Raw genomic sequence first — 20,344 nt, forward strand, 5'->3', positions numbered from 1 at the left:
GGTCAGTGATCCCCATTTGAAAGCTGGAAAGAGTCAGAAGAAGCCAAATAATTATAACTATAAAAAAGAAAAAATTAGGGCCAGTTGAAAAGCCATTCTATAACATATTACATTTTAAAGATGAGACACCCCTTTAAAAGGCAAATTTCTGTATTATTTATCTGTAAATTGTGTAATGCTGGTTACTATATATATATATATATATATATATATATATCTATATCTATATCTATATCTATATCTATATCTATATCTATAGTGTTCGGAATGATGTCCTACCTCCAATTCTTTCAGTGAACAAGTCACATGCCAGTGACTACACTAGACAAACTAAGCAGTGTTAGTACAAGAGATCAATTTTTATTATTGGCAACTCATTGCATACATAACATACAGTGTAATCAGTGCAGCAAGGAGCAGAATATGAAAGCACTATTAACAAGCAGTTTGCTCAACTGTGATTTTCATCATTTCAAGTGTTCCAGGACCTTCTTGTCCTGTATGTCGCTCAGAGGCGTATTGAAGACACATGTGCTCAGGGCCTGTAGATATCATATAACCCATGTCTCTCTGTGGAGAAGGGTCTAAAGTAAGTCTCCCCAGCTGGGAAATTGCTGGATTTGCTTCTCTGACGCTCAAGTTACCCTTGACATATCTGTTTTGTAGCAGGGAACATAGAAGTGTGAAGATAATGAACAAAACAACAGCCACGGCTACTATGGAGCCTATCAAAACCTCCAGCTGGATGTAGAGAAGACGATGAACTGCAAAGAATAAAAAAGAAACAAAAACAAATGGATAATATCTCTAATACTATCACATAAGCCCAAATCCAGACCAGACTTTCTTCTAGACTATAATGCATAAAACATTTCCAAAAGCAGAAATATTCAGTGAACACTGGACTAACACAATCTTATGTGTGCAGAATAGAATACAGGTATGGGACCTGTCATCCAGAATGCTGGGGACGTGTGGTTTTGCGGATAACAGATCTTTCTGTAATTTAGATCTCCATACCTTAAAGGGGAACTCCACAAAAACATAACTTAAGCTTTCTGAAAAGTAAACAAAATTTCAAGCAACTTTGCAATATACATCAATTAAAAAAATGCAGACTTTTCATGATTTTTAATGGTTTGGAACAGTTTCCTAAGCCTAGCCCCCTGCTCTCCTTCTGATCTCTCTGACTACTTTGCTGAGCTGCCTGACTACTGTTACTTTATATGAACAGCCATCTGTCCTTAGCCTGCATCCTCCAAACCCCACAATTCCCTGCACACGTGATTTCAATAAGGAAAGAAACATCACAGTGCAATGCATTGTGGGTTATGTAGTTCCTGCATGCTGTCTGTAAGCTGTGGAGAAGTTGTTACAATTTGTCCCTCCTTCCCTGCCAGGATTTCAAATGATGCCGAAAGAGAAGAACTGTTAAACAGCTGAATTTTAGCATAGGAAATTACATTTATTCATGCTTTTTAAAGAAACTGTGATGGGTATATTAGGGGTTTCCGTGTTATCTGGGCCTCTTTATTAAATTTTGGTTTGGAAGCCGGAGTTCCCCTTTAAGTCCACTAGAAAATCATGTAAACACTAAATAAACCCAATAGGCTGGTTTTGTTTTCAAATAGGATTAAATTATATCTTAGTTTGGATCAAGTACAAGGTACTGTTTTATAATACAGGAAATGTATTCTTGTGATTACTTGGCTAATATTTTAGTAAAACCTTATATCCGTCTGATGAAAAAGAATATGGCCCTTACTCAAATCATCAGCCACTGGGTCAGCTCTACATGCAACACACATGCTGACAATGGTAAGCTGGGGCAGGATATAAAAATAAATAGTGGTGTCACCATTGTGGTCGAACAAGCATGCCTCTGCCAAGCTAGTGAATATGGCTACTTACACTTATATAAATAAATGCAAAACTATAGAGAGAAAAAGTGTTATATACATGGAATACATCATGTTATCTACTGTCTATTTGAAAAACAAAGCAAGCTTAACAAAATATTCCTTTTAATAAGACATAAACCTTAATGTGTAATCTGGTGCAGGTTGCACTGTAAGTAACATACCTACTTTATATACTATTTCCGCATATTTGGGAATGTGTATTTAGCAAGGAGTGACTGTACAATACCTGAGTTCTGGAATTTGATACAAACAGTGCCCAATGCTGCAGGAGATTTGTCTTTGTAGCCATCCTTACACTGGCAGGAATATGTGCCATTTTCATTGGTACAATTTGCTTGAATATCGCATTGGTGGATTTCCATCTGGCATTCATTCACGTCTGAGATAAGATAAAGGCATTGTTTCTTAGAAAGGTACCTTGCTAAATAAAATGAAAGTTTCTGCTAATGTTACTTATGATACAACACCATATTGCTTCCCATTGAGGTCCATCTTTTGAAAATGGTTGCCCTTAGCTCATAGCAAGATTACAAATATACCTTGTTGATCTTCAATGAGTATCTAAGAGCCAATAGGCACCCTGACCAAATTTCACCTTAACTGGCCTTCAGGCCGGGTTCCACCTAGAAAGACCAACCCAACAGCTCGAGAACCACTGACTTGTTGACTGCTGGCAGCTGTTTCTGCTCAGAGCCTATAACATTTAGAAAATAGTGTGTCTCCAAACACAGTCAAGAGCCAATGCATCTGAATGGATAGCCTCATGCAGGGGGAATTAAGCCCTCAAGGAAGCAGATAAGCTCTGTAGAACACAATGGTGTTATCTAGTAGCCACTATTTAACCTGTGCCATATAGTCTTTTTTCAATTTTACACCATTGCTACACAAGCAGATTGTTTATATGAACTATAGTAGTGTTTCTGATCAGTTTTACCAGTGCATGGCAACATTACATGATATTTTAATGACTTTAATAAGAGGTTACTGTTCCTTTAATAAGACAATGTTGCAGTCTTTTAAAAAAGCAAAGGGCTCAGTTGAGGGCTTAAACTGTTGGGTGAAACCCCATAAGTGTACTGTGTTGTTGCAGCCCACCCTTGTATTGTTCTTTTCAGCTCACTGGAATCAGCCATGGTGAGTTGTCATGAAAATGATTATTTAAAGGTATTCACGTGGAACTGAAAGCTCTCAGGCAATATTCAGTTATGTATTTGCCTATAATTATCTGTATGCTCCATTCTTTTTGTGTGCTTTAAATTTGTCTGCACATATACAAGCTCACACTTTACAGGGAATGTTTTTGTAACAATCATTGCAACAGTTGACAAATATATTATTGACTTCACTGATTTTAAGTCTATGCAGCACGAAATATCACTTTGGTACAGAAATTTCTGCTGAGAACTATGATTTCCAGTGGGTCAACGCCACTCAGATCTATCCAAACATGAACAACAAAGATCTTTAACAAAATAAAGTAGCATTCGGCATAATTTACCTTCAGCAGAGAAGGACACCAGGGTGGCATTGAGTTTCCCTACTGATGAGTTTACAAGTGCCCTTAGATTAGTTTCTGTAAAGTTTTCCATGCCTCTTCCACCTCTTTTCAAGTGTAGCCAAAAATTCAGAATTGTGGTGTTGTCATTTGTTGTGCGATTGTCCTTTTCCCTGCATTAGAAAAGGATCTGAAAATAAAACTGAAAATATCCATTGTTGTGCAACGTTGGGCTGAAAAGTGGTTTCATGCACCATTCTCATAGACTTTTGAATCCCTATGGGAAGCCCCAGGGTAGGAAGTACATTCAGAAGTACATCAGCGAAGGACCATATTAAAGGGGACCTGTCACCCTGAAATATTGCCAAATTCTTTTCTATAGTGTTGGCAAAATGAACCCAACTTACATGATATAAATCTTGTTTTTTTTATCAACAATGTTATTAAAAAGGACAGTAACGGCAACAAATTGAAGTATTTTTAATGTAAATTAAATATAATGTACTGTGCCCTGCGCTGGTTAAACCGATCTGTTTGCTTCAGAAAATGAGCAGGTTACAAAGTAGATAGCAAAGCTCTGTATAATATAATGGTGTTCCACAGAGCTTTGCTATCTCCTTTTCTCCTTGAATTGCTGCCCCTATGTCTACACAGCAGCTCACATATACTAATATATAAACTTTAGTAGTAATTCTGGCACAAACACACCAGGTACCCCTTTAAAAAAAAAATGTGTGAAAATTTTTTTGTAAGATTTTATGGGAAATTTTTCTTGTGGGGCTCAGAATCTCCATGTTGGTCCCTGGTCTGTTTCCTGGGCCTCTTTGGAATCCATGTTAATTATATACATACATCAAAATATTTTATAAAGCTGAAGTGCTTACCAGATTCCCACTGGCAGGAAGAAGGTTGCTTCTGGTAACTGTGTGATCACATAAGTAAAAGAAGGACAATTGTTACATTGTGTTTAATAGCATTTTAATTCAGAGCCCAGTCCTTCCCTATTGTATATTGTACCTCTTCATGAACTGATTTAAACAGATAGGTTTCTAGTCCCAATGGCAAAAGCTCATTGTGGCGAACTTCAGCAGTAATAGCAAACAAACGGTCTGTTCAAATTAAAAATAAGATGAGACATTTTCTAAAATACATACATTTTATGCATAAAAACAACAACAAAAACCCTACACAGCAGTGAATGCAACTAGTACACTTACTCCTCCTGCTATTTCACTCGCTGCACAAGCAGAGCCGAATTTCCATGTTTAGGCTAGGGCCACACTGGAAGATTCAGGGAGATTGGTCGCCTGGCAACAAATCGCTGCGTCTTTGAGGCGACTAATCTCCCTGAATGGCTTGCTGGTATCTCGCACCCGCTATCGCTAAAGTCACACGCGGTGATACATTTTTCAAAGTCGCTCGAAATTGCCTCACAAGGCAATTTCGAGCGACTTTGAAAAACGTGTCGCCGCGTGTGAATAGGCACAGGCGACTTTAGCGCTAGCGGGTGCAAGATACCAGCAAGCCATTCAGGGAGATTAGACGCGGCGATTAGTCGCCAGGCGACTAATCTCCCTGAAATCTTACCGTGTGGCCTAGCCCTTAAAAACAGAAATTCAGCTCTTAAAGTTACCAGAGTTGGCCCCTGGTAACTGGCTGCTCCATTCCGCCTGCACACATGGACAGTGCACTGACATTTAACAATGTATTTGCATATTCCTTAAAGGAGAGCTATCACAAAAATGGAAATTTAATGTAAGCTTCAGCATACTGAAATAAGAAGTTTTCTAAATATAATCAATTCAAAATTCTGTACTATTCCTGAATTAATCAAGTTTATCTCCACTATCCGTCGTCTCTCAGCTTCTGTTTCTCTTCATTCTGTCTACATGCAGGAGTTGGGTGTCAGATATTCATTGACAGTTAGATCCAATAAATCTTATAGGGGAGCTCATTTTGCCTAGAGCATGTATTAGAGCTCACTATTAAAATCAGCAGACATTATGTCTCTCTACATGCAGAATTTGTGCAAAAGGCAGTGATTTTGTTTGTACTGGAATCAGTTATGTGGGTGAGCTCTAATTCATCTGCTAGGAAAGGGAACCCCCCTATAAGATATATTGGAAATAAATGGTCAATGAATATCTGACACCCAACTGCTGCATGAAGACAGAATAAAGTGAAACAGATGCTAAGAGAGGGATAGTGACCATAAACTTGATTATTTTAGAAATTATACTAAATATTTAAGTGATTGTATTTAGTAAGTTTCAGTATTTCAGGCTGATGAAGCTGATTTTAAATTTTCATTTTCGTTATAGTTCCCCTTTAAAGATACTGTATATAAAGTATGCCCTCTTTCAAAAAAACAATAAATTCGGCTGATATAGCCATCAAATATTTCTTAATAGAAGAAACATGCAATTTACATGTTTCTGTTGCTTTTAAAAATAAGTGAGGCTTACCTCCAGGAAAATGTGGAAATCCCAGGTCTGTTTTATTCCCAATATTACCAAAAGATGGACTCATATCTATTATGCCTAACAAGGAGGAAATGTACATATTAAATGCATTACATTAGTCCAGCTAGAAATGATCCTGCCATAACTACTGCTCTAATGTATAGTTACCATTTTCTCTATGTGTATGGGTTTTTCTTGTCCAGTATAGTGAATAATAACATACTCATAGAAAGTTCCCAACAACTGGAGTGCTATATGTTTAGTATCCCTGTGATAGATTTAGGGCTCAATTACATTGTGTAGCTATAAATAGACAAATATTTTCAAACTCAATTAAACCTATTGAATCCAATTTGGGGAGTGGATTTCAGAAGGAGAGAATGTAGAAGAAAGGGGTTTTAGGAAAAAAACAATAGGAACCAAAAGGTTCGGACTGGGTTTTTACAGCAGGAAGTCACACGCAGGCAGAAGCGCAGGTTACAGATCTGGGCCGGCAGGGCCCACAAGACCCGGAGGCCCACCAGGTATTTTCCCGGAGTCCCGCCGGCCCAGTCCAACCCTGGGTTGGCAGTTTCATTCAGTTGTCAGAGAAGCAATGCAATAGAAAGCAAATGACTGTATCTTTCGCCCTTATTACCATCGTGCTGTTTGTTGAGAGACATTAATATAAGATTATATATTAGTTTAAAAAATGTAGGTTTCTGAAACAAACAAACAACCTGTTAAGTTAACTTGCATGTCTATGAATATTCTACATAGAATTGGGGCTCATTTATTAAAAAAAAAAAATATTGGGCAAATTATCACCTGGGCAATAACCCATAGCAACCAGTGATTAGTTTTTTTCAGTAAGCTGCAGTTTAAAGGACCAGTAACATCAACTTTTTCTTTTTCAAATTCGTTAGTATACAGCAAAAAAAACTACAAAGACAAATTAAACTTTGAAATCTCTAAGTCTTTATAAAGAAATATCTTACCGAAACTCCGCTTGCTCTCCTCTTCAGAAAAGGCGACAGGGCGACGATCCATCGTGGGGCACTCAATTTCTCCTCCCTGGCTATCTCCTATAAGGAAGGCAGGGAATGAGAAATCGAGCGCATCACGATGGAGTTTCGGTAAGTTATTTCATAATAAAGACTTAGCAATTTCAAAGTTTAATTTGTCTTTGTGTTTTTTTTTTGTTGTATACTAACAATTTTTTTTTTTTTTTAAATTTATGTTACTGGTCCTTTAAGCACTGAAAGCAATCATCTGATTGTTCACAATGGGTTACAGCCCAGAACCAAAATTTGTCCACTGTTTATAAATGACCCCCATATGGGGTCCCCATAGTATATCTACTACCGTGAAAGAAGTAATCATCAGATAACAATATTACCAGTCCTTGGTCGATCCAGTGGGACATAATCAAATTCATAAAATGGCTGATAGGGGTAAGTGCTTTGTATCTTGGCCTCTATAATCTCTGTGGAAGTAGTTATTGGTATCTCCTGATGCGCAGGTGTATGTCCTCTGGGTCTTGGTTGTGATTCCGATATCTGGAAGAAATGGGTGGCTACAGTAGCCTGTTCAATTCTACCTGATGGGACGAGATAACTACTCATCTTTGGCATCTCAGTAGACAAGAGGAAATCAGAAATTTGCATCTCCAACTTCTCCCTATCTGTGAACTGGATATATTGTGTAGAGTGTTTAGTCTTTATTTCTTTAGTGGCAGAGGCTATCAGTAGTGTTGCCTCTCTGAGTGACTCCCCAAAGCTGGATTCACCAGATGGCACCAAGTGGTTATGAACATATTCTGTACCAACCATCTGGCTAGATTGACCATTATGTCCATGTCCACTCTCTGGAAATACATGGCTGATGGCTACTAGAGTTGAATATGGCGACTCCAGTAATGTATCAAGACGCTTCTGAATATCTGAAAATGTTCCAAGTATGTCCTGTAGAGGATAATCTATCTGCAATGAATCAGTAGATGTTGAGTCTAAAGCATTGTCATTTATAGAACTAGTAAACTGAGAACTTATGAATTTTGAAGTAGATAGATAGACAATAGAAGAAGCTGGAGACAAAGGAATGCTTGGGACGTGATCTAAAAATGGAGTATTTTCCAGCAAGTTGGTTGTCAGTTTATGTCCAATACCAGCTTTATATCCGGGTATCTTGTCTAATTCAGTTTCAGCCAGAATTCTAGAATGAGCTGATAGAATGAACTCTTCTGAGCTGGATACCAACCTCCATGAGTGAAAAGCAGATTGCTGTACTGTAAATGTACTCAACTTTTTAGATGCTAATGAACCATAACCAATAGATAGCAGATCTTCTTGGGATGCAGCCAATTTTATGTATTCTTCTACAGCCATTACAGATTCTAGCTGGGATATTTCAGAGAACCATGGAGTCCTTGTAAGTTCCAAACTCTTTGAAGGATTTGAATCAAGCTCATCAAAGTCCATACTGCTTAAAGCTAGACATCCTAACGTCATTATGGAGTCCTGCTCTTCAAAGCAGGATATTTTAACTGGAGCATCAGAAAAACTCAGACCAAATTTCACTGGTTGAATACCAGTAAAATCTGGAGAAAATGACAAGGACTGGACAAATGTACTTTCAATATCTGATTGTAACGAGTGCTGTGTTGTGTCACCAGATAATACATGTTCTTGTTCACTAAACATAGACAGGAGATATTGTGAAACACTTTCTTGCACACCTTCCAGAGACCTAATTTCCATGTACAGCTCATCTAACTGATGACTTCTGTTCCACTGTGATGACATGCCATCACTCCATGGCGTGAATGTGCCTAAACCCGTTGCTGGTGTTACAAAACTGGGTTTTTCAGATTCTGAAGACATCATGGAAGAGACTATTTCTTGTGTTTGACTATGTTTCTTGTAAAAGGATGATATTTGGACAAGAGCATCAGTAGAACTTGGAGAAAATATCAAGGTCTGGCCAAATGAACTTTCAATATTTGACTGTTGTAAGAAGTGTCCAGTTAATGTATATCCCTGTTCATTTACTGTAGACAGGTACATCGATTCTGTATGATCTATTCTTGCTGTCTGTAAACCATCTAAAGACCTAATATCCATGTGCAGTTCTTCTGTTTGCGGAATTCCTTTCCAGTATGATGGAATGCCATGGCTTGGTGACGTGGAGCTATTTTTCTTTTCTCTTGGTAAACTCTGTTCATATGTGACCTCTGTGGGCGATATAAAGGTGGGTATTATTGGAATCATAGTCATCAATTCTGAGTCTTGTTCTTGTGTTTGACCAATTTCCTTTTTAAGGGATGATATCTGGACAAAAGTATCAGTTGTACTTGGAGCAAATAAGAGGGCCTGGACAAATGTACTTTCGATAATTGACTGCAAAGTGTGTTTTGGTATGTGTTTAGCTAATGTGTGCTCCTGTTCATTGACTGTATACAAGAAGAGAGACTTTGGCGAAGTATCTTTTTGATCCATGCTTGCTGTTTGTATATCATCCAGGGAGCTAACATCCATGGGCGTCCCGTCCACTTGCTGACTTCCTTTCCAGTATGATGGAATGCTCTGTGAGATAAAGGTATCGCTAATTTCTCTTGCTAAACTCTTTTCATATGTGACTTCTGTGGGTGATATAAAGCTTGGAGATGTGGGTACAATACTCATCATTTCTGAGACTAGTTCTTGCGTTTTACCAGTTTCCTCTTTAATGGATGATATTTGGAAAAGAGTATCAGCAGAACTTGAAGCAAATGACATGGACTGGACAAATGCACTTTCAATATTTGATGGCAAAGCGTGTTTTGTTATTTTTGTAGCTAATATGTCCCTGTAGGTCAATTTTGAAAAAGGTTCTTTTTGATTTATGCTTCCTTGTTGCACACCATTCAGAGATCTCATTTCCATGTGTTCCTCTTCTAACTGCTGATTTCTGCTCCAGTATGATAAAATGTCTTTATGCTGTGCCATCAAGGTTGTCTTACCATTTCTTAGTAAGCCATTTATAAATTTGATCTCAGTGGGTGGTACAGAGCTGGTTATTTTGCGTTCACTTGAAGTCTCTGGTTCTCTCTCTTTCTGCTTTTCAAAAAGTTTAATTCTCTTTATGGTGGACATGCTGCCCATGTCTCTTGTTTGTTTGAACTCATATGGAAAGACAGTTGAAGAAAGCATAAAATTGTCTGATTTCTGTTTTATGGTTCCATCAGAATACACAGTGGACAGGGGCATAGATGTAATAATTGGCTTATCTGGTGGCCAGACACTGGTAGGGTCCTCAAAAATGTAATAACTGCCTTCAAAATATTTCTTTGAAGGGACATGGGAACTTAGCCAGAAAAACACAACATGTACTGCTGTTGCCTGGGCTGCAAATACATGGATGTTCTTATTCCAGCAAGCGTACACCACACTGGTTTCTACCGCTGAAGATACACCTTCAAAAATGATTTCATCCCAGTTCTCATCACAGCTTGCATCAGCCTGGAATCCCTTGATGTAAACAACTATGTGTTTCCCAGGGCCTGCTATAATAGTCCAGTTGCACCAAAGATTTACATTACCAGAATAATCGGGAGGAGAAAATGTTCCAAAGTTATTTTCCAGTTGAACATGGCAACTTCTCTCTGGCACGAATGCCAACATCAAGGTTTGCTTCAGGTCTGGAAACAAAATACAAAAGAATTTCATTTATTTAAACATTTTTAAAATGTTAAGACATACACCTGTTCCAGCACATTGGAAAAAAGAAAGTACCCCCATTTTGTCATGAGCTCATTTAGCTGGGTTTATGTTTAAAGGTACATAATCACTATATGAACTTCTAGATATAAATACAAGTGTTTTAATGTGTTAATGCAATCCCCACCCTTATGTTGTTCCATTGTAAAGTGATGGATAAGCAGAGATCGCTTACTATGCTCTTCCATTCTTTACTGAAGACTTGAGATCAGCACTATGTCATTATATCCATCACTGAGTATTAGGCTGCCTCTACCTACAGAAAGGATGAACACCAAACCTGCTACCAGTAGGAGCTGTATCCCACAGCATGAGAGAGGTTCAGCAGCCCTGAAACTGCCGTATCTCGATAATAGGAAATCCAAGCAAGCTGTCACCTAGCACAAGCAGTAGTAACGCCTGTATCAATTAACCTACCATGCAGTCACAGGAAAGAACTCAGGGCCGGAACTAGGGGTAGGCAGAGTATGCATGTGCCTAGGGCACAAAGCTGGGGGGGGTGCCAGGCACATACCTTCTCTGCCGCCTGCCTACCCCTATTCCGGTCCCCTCTCTTCTGTAGACTGTCAGCTCGCGCTTGAGTATCCACTGGCGCATGCGCGCCAGCGTCCGGCATTCTCGCTAGTGTCTGTTATAGCATACTTGCTAGCATCCATTCGCGCACATGTCTTTTTGCACCTGCGTGTACCAAGTCGTTGCTGCGGTCGGCCAGGTTGCCTAGGGCACCTGGCTGGCCCAGCCCGGGTCTCTAAAAGAACTTCCCCTGACATCACTTCCCACTCTTTTTCCACCCCCAGCCCAGCTTTCTCCTGTCTTAACTCATTTTTTTTCACCCAATCCCAGCTACATCTGATTGTGCCAGTCTTTAAACATAAACCATTGTAATTTAGCTGCTGGTCATTTGGATCCTTTGTCATGCAGCCCCTGTGTTTGTAAGGGGCCCTCCAGTCATTAAAGGCACAGTACACTAATTTCTTAAAAAACTTAATAATAGTTCTATTCGACAGATGTCACAAATTTCTCACCAACCAGCATACAGAACATTTCCTCTTACAGATGTACAGGTGATTCACATTCCCCACATTGCATTGGACTTGCGAACCCAGCCTTTAGGCATTTCCCGCACCACCTACCAGTCAGGCAGTCCGCTGTACGTTCTACGAGCCCTCCACCTCACCCAGGTAGGAATTTCTGTTGTGCCACCTCCCTCCTTCAGCCAGCTGGCCACCACAGCAGGGCCCCCTAGCTTTTCTGGGTAGGATTTTCACTTTGGCCTTGGTTGTCTGCACTGTCCTGACTACCACTTTTCCCTATCTGTGTCTGAACCACGGCTACTAAGCCTCTTACTCCTTGGTGGGGTGCCAGCTACCCTTTCTAACTTTGCCCTCACTGGCTATGGCACCTAGTGCCCCATTTAAGGTTCTATCTATCTATACCTCTCAGAAACGACTAACCACGCCCTTGGTGGAACCTTCCCTTTTATACCTTTTCTACCCTGTCCCACTGCTTCCCTCTAGTGGCCGGGGCAGAAATTAAATTTTACATAACATTCTTATATAACCCTTATATAACTAATGAGAACCCACTGCCATCTAGTGGCCAAATCCTGTAAATACACCTTTTAACACTTCAACATCAAAAATCACACATACACAAAACAGGCATTTTCTTACAGTTAAACCATCATTCACTGTGCTTTTCGCATAACACCATTTTTATCCACCTTGCATGTTTATAGATCTAGGGCTTTCCTTTCATGTGTCACTGCCCTTAGGTATTCGGTGGCTGGTTGGGAGGGTGGCTACCAGTGCCAGTAAATAGTTAAATGTAGCATATAAATAATCAGAAGTAATGTGACAAATTCATGGAAAAGTATGAAATATGTGTACACACAATAAATATTTTTACATTAGTCAGTGGGGGTGTCGTAGGTATGTAATATTATAATACAGTTTGTTGATTCTTTCCATTGAGCAAAGGTCAGCCTTTTCTCTTACAAACAAGTGCAAAATAAATGGTAAATTAGGGGGGGGGGACATCTTATGTGAGTAAAATTGCCATTGTTTTTCACCCAGGTAGAGCTCAAATGTAATGTCTCAATACCACCAGCAGGTGTCTTAGTGACAAATACATTTTAACCAAAAAAAAAAAATGCTGTTTTTCTTATTCATACACAAGTAACAATCAATGATAGTTTGTGTAGATTAACATGGAAAAATGTGCAAAAAATATTTATAACTACAATTATTTCTCGATTATTGAAAAAAACCCATTATTTTCACTCCAGTTGTGCTTCAAGCACAGAGAAAAAAACCCATCTTTTGTTATGTTTGACCGTTGCTAATATCATGTAGGATATATCATATATTTTTGTAAATATATATATATATATATATATATATATATATATATATATATATATATATATATATATATATATATATATATATATATATATATATATATATATATATATATATATATATATATATAGATATAGACAAATACAAGATTCCTCAGCACTCAACCCATTATCAAAAGATATGGGATGACTTTGACGTAGTTGGCCAGCTTAAATATATTGCAATATATGGACAAACAATACCTGTTTTGTTTAAAGGGTAAGGCATTTTTCAGTGGCAGTATGCACAAAATGTCTCTGTCTTAAATATATTGATAATGGGTTGAGTGCTGAGGAATCTTGTATTTGTCTATATGTATTTTGTGGTCACACCCTCATTGCACCCCCGCCTAATGTTTTTAAAAACTAGTGGTGAGCACAACTTTCCCTTGTTTGTTATAGTTCTACAAGAGCAGTGACCAGCTCCATGTTGTAGCTCCCACCCCCTCCAACTATAGTCAGGTGATCCCACTGGTGTCTAATAAAAGGGCAGCCAAGTTTGGGAGTTTTACTTTGAAAGCAGCTAGTAAGTTGCAGGTAAAACGTATTCGTCCCTTTTATAGAATGTATAATTAAACCATAGAATTCTTAATGAATCAGATGAAAATTGAGCATAGGACTGGCCAGATATGGGATGACTTTGACGTAGTTGGCCAGCTTAAATATATTGCAATATATGGACAAACAATCCCTGTTTTGTTTAAAGGGTAAGAAATTTTTCAGTGGCAGTATGCACAAAATGTGCAAAATATATTGGGTTGAGTGCTGAGGAATCTTGTATTTGTCTATATGTATTTTGTGGTCACACCCTCATTGCACCCCCGCCTAATGTTTTTAAAAACTAGTGGTGAGCACAACTTTCCCTTGTTTGTTATATATAGATATAGATATAGATATAGATATAGATATCTATATAGAGAGAGAGAGAGAGAGAGAGAGAGATACACACACACAGGTAAAACTACCATCACATTAATTGCTAAACAGTTATAAACCATACCGAGATCACTTTTGCAGACACCTAATTGATCCTTACACGCTGCAAGCTGGCTCCTTTTCCCAAATCCTTGATTTCCCTTTGGGAGCAAACACAAACTTGTTAGCAGAATAAAGATAAATATACATTATTGTATTTAAAATTTAACAATATAGTTACGATTTACGGTTACTCACAATATTATTGAGTATGTTGCCAACATGACGATTAATTCTTTCTGTGTAGCAGCAATGTGTAAGTAGTCCCAGCACTAGGAGGACGGTGACTTGGGAAAGCACTAACAGTCTCTCCATTGCAGATATTTATGTCTCCTTCCAACAGATGTACATAACACAAAAATACAACTGAATTAAATTGCACTTGTAATATAATATAAAATATAAAGAAAACCAACTGAGAGACTTGTTCTGTACCTTCTTCGGGTTACATACACTCTCTTGATGGTCCAAGTGACATTGTGTAGAAATGCGCCGGAGACTCCTGTATTCCAACTGGTGACTGAAAATGAGGTAAGAGAAAACACTAAAAGCACCAATCACCATCATGGAGAAGATCAAATATTCTGCAGTGATAAATAATCGAAGGGCAACTCAAGCCTAGTGGGAAGGCATATGCAAATTAGGATTCAAATTCGGTTCAGTATTCGGCCAAATCTTTTGCGAAGGATTTGGGGGTTCGGCCGAATCCAAAATAGTGGATTCGATGCATCCCTAGTTATTTAGTCTTTATTATTAAATGGGCCTGATGTTGTATTTGCATTGAACTAGCATTGAGTAGTAGTAAATATACAATACATTGTTCTTTGCATGCTGGGATGAAAACCCCACCACTATTCAATAAAAACAATGGAAGAGTTATTAAACAGAAATAAAAGTGACGGGACCTGTTATCCAGAATGCTTAGGACCTGGTGTTTTCCAGATAATGGATCTTAATGTAATTTGGATCTTCATACCTTAAGTCTACTAGAAGATCATGTAAACATTCAATAAACCCAATAGGTTAGTTTTGCCTCCATAAGGATTAATTATATATTAGTTAGTATCAAGTACAATGTACTGTTTTATTATTACAGAGAAAAAGGAAATCACTTTTAAACATTTGGATTATTTGGATAAAATGGAGTCTATGGGAGACCACCTTTCTGTAAAACTTTAGCGTCAAAGAACAGAGCCAAATTTTCAGTTTAAAAACCTGAAATTCGGGTCTGAAAGGGGCTGTTCATCTTTGAGTTAACGTTTATTACGATGTAGAGAGTGATATTCTGAGAAAATTTACAATTGGTTTTCATTATTTATTACTTGCAGTTTGTGAGTTATTTAGCTTTTTTTTTCAGCAGCTCCCCAGTTGCAGTTTCTGCAATCTGGTTGCTAGGGTTTATATATATATATATATATATATATATATATATATATATATATATATATATATATATATATATATATATATATATAGGAACTTATGGACCCATGCCTAAAACAATACTACTACTAATACTAAAAAAAATTCTTGCTTTCAGAAACTTTCAGCTAAAGATGGCCATATATGCTAAAATTACAATATTTCCAGTAACCACTGGTCACTGGAAAGATTGTTTTCACTACGAATAAGAGCAGAATCGTCCGACATACAGGTTGAAACAATAGAATTCTACCTCGATCTGATGATACAGCACTATCCCTTTGCCAATGTTCTGGTGCCTTCAAAGGTCCCCAATAGTGATGGGCGAATAAATTTGCTGGCGAAAAATCCGTTTTGTAAAAAAAATAGTCAGAACAATCGCAGGCATAAAAATTGTGGTGCGTCAAAATTATTTGGACGCCCATTGACCTTAATGCATGTGAACAAAATAGGTGCGCGTATAAAAATTGTTGCGGTGCCAAAATTGTTGTGCGTCAATTTCTGTATACAGCACTAGATCGATTTTCATCTTTGCCAATAAGCCTTGTGAAAGGTCTCTTCTAGCTTTTTTAATCTCGTGTACAAACTGGTGTTTGGCACTTTGGGTTCAGGTCTAGGATTTTGTTAGTTGATAATTGCATAAGAAGTCGAATGCCTTTGTGTGGATTTTCACTTGGTAAAGATAAAAAACAAGCAAGTAGCAATTAAGGCCTTCTGAAGTCACATACAATGTTGCCAATGCAGCAGCCTCAGCGTAACCTCCAGATAACCAGTTCAGCTCATGAGCACATTTAAGTATATTAAAACATAACCTTTAATTTAAAATACTTAAAAAATATATACGCTGCCCTATTACCCAAGATTCACTACAAACAGCCCTCGATAAAAAAACACAAAATTAAAAACACCTAGCGTGGACAAGTGGTGTTATTGATTTTTACCAGCTAGCCACTGTTCAGTTACTACAAAGTAGCTTAATTGCATTTTACACATAGATGTTGGACTTTAACCCTCCCTGCCGCATGCTCCGTGATAGTCTGAAGACAGTGTTTCAAGAGAGCATTATAACTATATAACTATGTAGGTAGAATCCCTTGGGTGGCATAGGTGGACAGTGGGTGACTAGCTCCCACTCACTCCCTACTTAGTTAGGTTGAATCCACTGGGAACTGATTGAAAGGGAGGGAATGGGTGTTGGATGGCTGACACTGTTGGTTTATTTGGGGCCGAAAATTGGCTTATACTTGTTCTAAAGGTCACTGTTTGATGAATATTATCCCACCAGGAGGGGAAAGTTGGAGGGTGGGCTACAACTCCCATAATGCTCTCTTGAAACACTGTCTTCAGACTATCATGCGGCAGGGAGGGTTAAAGTCCAACATCTATGTGTAAAATGCAATTTAGCTACTTTGTAGTAACTGAACAGTGGCTAGCTGGTAAAAATCAATCACACCACTTGTCCACTCTATGGGGCAGATTTATCAAGGCTTTAAGTGAATTCTAGGGAATTTTCGATGTAAAAAAATTCAAAGTAATTTTTTGGATACTTCGACCACTGAATAGGATACTACGACTTTGAATTTACCTTCTACAACACATTGAATAAAAATGGTTCGATCGTGCGCTAAAATCGTTCGAATCATTCAATTCGACCGATTTAATTGTTTGATCGAACGATTTTTATTCGATCGCAGGATTGGCAAATTTGCTGAAAAAACTTTGAATTCGATATTCGAATTCAAAGTTTTTTAATTCGATGGTCAAATTTCGAAGTTTTTTGTACTTCGAAATTCGACCCTTGATAAATCTGCCCCTAAGTGTTTTTAATTTTGTGTATTTTTATGGATATGGTCCAACACTACTCACAAGGGCTGTTTGTAGTGAATCTTGTGTAATAGGGCAGCGTATATATTTTTTAAGTATTTTAAATTAAAGGTTATGTTTTAATATACTTAAATGTGCTCATGAGCTGAACTGGTTATCTGGAGGTTACGCTGAGGCTGCAGCATTGGCAACATTGTATGTGACTTCAGAAGGCGTTAATTGCTACTTGCTTGTTACAGCAGCTTCTGACACAGTAAGGTCTCTTACTGACGAGCGGTTGAAGCTGCGCTCCCCTGTGTTCCGTTTTTCTGCGTTCAGCCGCAGGGGAGCGCAGAAAGACACATTTAGCTTTTTTCAATGGGGCTGTACTCACACAGGCGCGTGTAGGTGCTGAACGCAGGTTGAGACGCAACATGCTGCATTTTTCCTGCGTTCGTCGCCTACACGCGCCTGTGTAAGTACAGCCCCATTGAAAAAAGCTAAATGTGTCTATTTCTGCGCTCCCCTGCGGCTAACCGCAGAAAAACGAAATGCAGGGGAGCGCAGCTTCAACTGCTCATCAGTAAGAGCCCTAACAGAATTCGTATGCTCTCATTTTGTTGAAAAATAAAAAACAGAAACATTCACATTTTAATCCTTTAAAATCCCACCCACATTTGTTTCAGTCTAAAGGCTGCTTTATGTCTTTTCCCAACCAAATGACCTGAAATCAACAAATACTGCTCTGGTTGGACATTCTGTCTTTTCTTTAAATGTAAAAAATATTAAGATGTAGATTTTTTCTATGTTAATGTAGAACAGTGAACTTGAAAGGACTTTGTTTGTTTGATCCATTCTTCTTGCTTCATCAGAGCAAATTAGGACAAATGTAGAAGTTTATATAATGTACCCATCACCAGTTTAGCCTTACTTAATGAACTGCACTTGTTGCTGTGGATGACCAGGCGACAGGGGGTTAAATCAGGGCGACACCCAAAATATGTGGGCAACAACCACAGGTAACCAAGCTCCCATTCAGAGGCACAATAACACACATGCAGAATCTGTGTTTTCACATGATAAAATACGCACAGAAACAAGCAGATTGGCTAATTCTGAGCAACTTTTCAATTAGCCTTCATTTGTTTTCCTTTTTATAGTCTTCCAGCATTCGAATGGGGGTCACTGACCCCAACATCTAAAATAGAAATGCTATGTAAGGATACAAATCTATTCTAATCAGGCCCTCTCCTGTTCATATTCAAGTCTCTTATTCAAACCATTGCTTGGTTGCTAGAGTAATGTGCACCCTAACAACCAAATAGCTTCTGAAATTCCCAACTGGAGAGCTGCTGGAAATAAAGCTAAATTAATTAAAACAATTAAGATCAATTGCAAATTGTCTCAGAATATAATTCTCTATACTAAATCCGCTTTAATGGAATATAAGGGAAGGGGGCAGAATTAAAGTGGTGTAGAGAGTGATATTTTGAGATAATTTGCAATTGTTTTTCATTTTTTATTATTTGCCTTTTTATTCAGCAGCTCTCCAGTTTGGAATGTCAGCAATCTGGCTGCTAGGGTCCTTATTACCCTAGCAACCATGCATTGATCTGAAGAAGAGACAGGAATATGAATAGGAGAGGACCTGAATAGAAAGATGAGTAATAAAAATTAGCAATAAAAATAAATGTGCAGCCTTACAGAGCATTTGTTTTTTAAATGGGGTCAATGACCCCCATTTGAAAGCTGGACAGAGTCAGAAGAAGAAGGCAAATCATTCAAAAACTATAAAAGATAAATAATACAGACAAATTGAAATGTTGCTTAGAATTAGGGGTTATATAACATACTAAAAGTAAACTTGAAGGTGAAGCACCCCTTTAAAGTACTGCATAATGTTTTGTGTGCCCCTGATGTCAACTCCAGGTTTAAATGTGTGTGCATGTGAGTTAAATGAGAATTTAAATTCAGAAGAGTTACTGAAATCAAACTTGGAATCCACATAGCGGTATAGGAATATAAATCCATTATATGGATCTGTAATCTGCAATACATATGAACTGGAATTATCCAAACAACTCACCAAGTTCCTATAGTATGACACAGCTTGGTGGTTTTGTACACTCATCACTTTAAAACTGGCAGTTGTATCAATTGCACATGCTGCATGGCTGCTGAGTAATGAGATGCATACTGCTGACTGCACAGCTTCCGAGCAGCCATGCACTAGATATGTGAACTGATTAGAAGCCAGACAATATCAAATCAGAAAATAGTTACCAATGAAACATGGAATGCAAGAAATCAGTAGCAGGAGAACACACACTTGAACCTTGGCAGATCTCTGCAGTTTTAGCAGAAAAGGTAATTTATGCAAATCAAACTGTGTGGACAACTTAAAGGGGCACTGTGTGCAGGCTTTGTAATGGCATCTGCATGTAGACTGTAATGCCCTTCTCACACACATATCATATCTTTTAGACTGTAAGCTCTAAGGAGCAGGATCCTCCTGTATCAGTCAGTATTTCTATATTATACAGAAGTGACAGATAATATTCTCTTTAATAAATGTTATCGCTGTTCTTATTGCAGACACCAGGAGGCAGACTTATCAAGGGTCGAATTTCGAAGTGTAAAAAACTTTCGAAATTCGACCAGCGAATGGCATTACTTCGATATTCGAAGTCGAAGTTTTTTTTATCGAGTTTGGCCATATTCTGTCAAAGTAAAATCGCTCGATCGTACGATGAAATCCTTCGAATCTAATGATTTAATCGATCGATAGAACGATTTTACTTCGACTTCTAAAAACTTCTAGGTTCTAGGAGGTCCCCATAGGCTAACATAGCAATTCGGCAGGTTTAAGGTGGCGAAGTGTCGAAGTCGAACTTTTTTTAAAGAGACAGTACTTCGATTTTCAAAGTCAAACTTTTTTACTTCGAATAGTCGAAGTCAAAGTCGAATTTAGGCCTATTCGATGGTTGAAGTACCCAAAAATTAGTTTGAAATTCGAAGTTTTTAAATTCGAAAAATTTACTTAGACCCTTAGTAAATGTGCCTCCAGGTGTCTCCCTAACGACACGTTTTTAAGAAACATTACATGCAATTGCACGCTCTGCAATTAT

The 20,344-nt window shown here is 38.1% G+C and overlaps 1 protein-coding gene across 3 annotated transcripts; it reads right to left on the reverse strand.

The window, feature by feature from the left end:
• Nucleotides 1–340: 340 nt before the first annotated feature.
• LOC108716591 lies at nt 341–19,577 on the reverse strand. 3 transcript variants are annotated; one of them, XM_018262835.2, is made up of 11 exons: nt 19,500–19,577; nt 14,427–14,511; nt 14,190–14,324; nt 14,017–14,092; nt 7,258–10,536; nt 5,883–5,957; nt 4,435–4,526; nt 4,302–4,339; nt 3,421–3,590; nt 2,149–2,301; nt 341–764 (listed from the first exon to the last, which is right to left on the reverse strand). In XM_018262835.2, exons 3-11 carry the CDS (start codon nt 14,304–14,306, stop codon nt 436–438), a joined length of 4,329 nt encoding a protein of 1,442 aa, XP_018118324.1. In that variant the 5' UTR covers nt 14,307–14,324; nt 14,427–14,511; nt 19,500–19,577; the 3' UTR covers nt 341–435. The 3 variants fall into 3 exon arrangements, with proteins under 3 accessions (XP_018118324.1, XP_018118323.1, XP_018118325.1); XM_018262834.2 differs by lacking the exon at nt 19,500–19,577 and adding an exon at nt 19,303–19,462; XM_018262836.2 differs by lacking the exon at nt 19,500–19,577 and adding an exon at nt 15,667–15,769.
• Between the last annotated feature and the right edge of the window lie 767 nt (nt 19,578–20,344).

The sequence above is a fragment of the Xenopus laevis genome, chromosome 5L (genome assembly GCF_017654675.1).
Source record: "Xenopus laevis strain J_2021 chromosome 5L, Xenopus_laevis_v10.1, whole genome shotgun sequence".
Classification (NCBI taxonomy): domain Eukaryota; kingdom Metazoa; phylum Chordata; class Amphibia; order Anura; family Pipidae; genus Xenopus; species Xenopus laevis.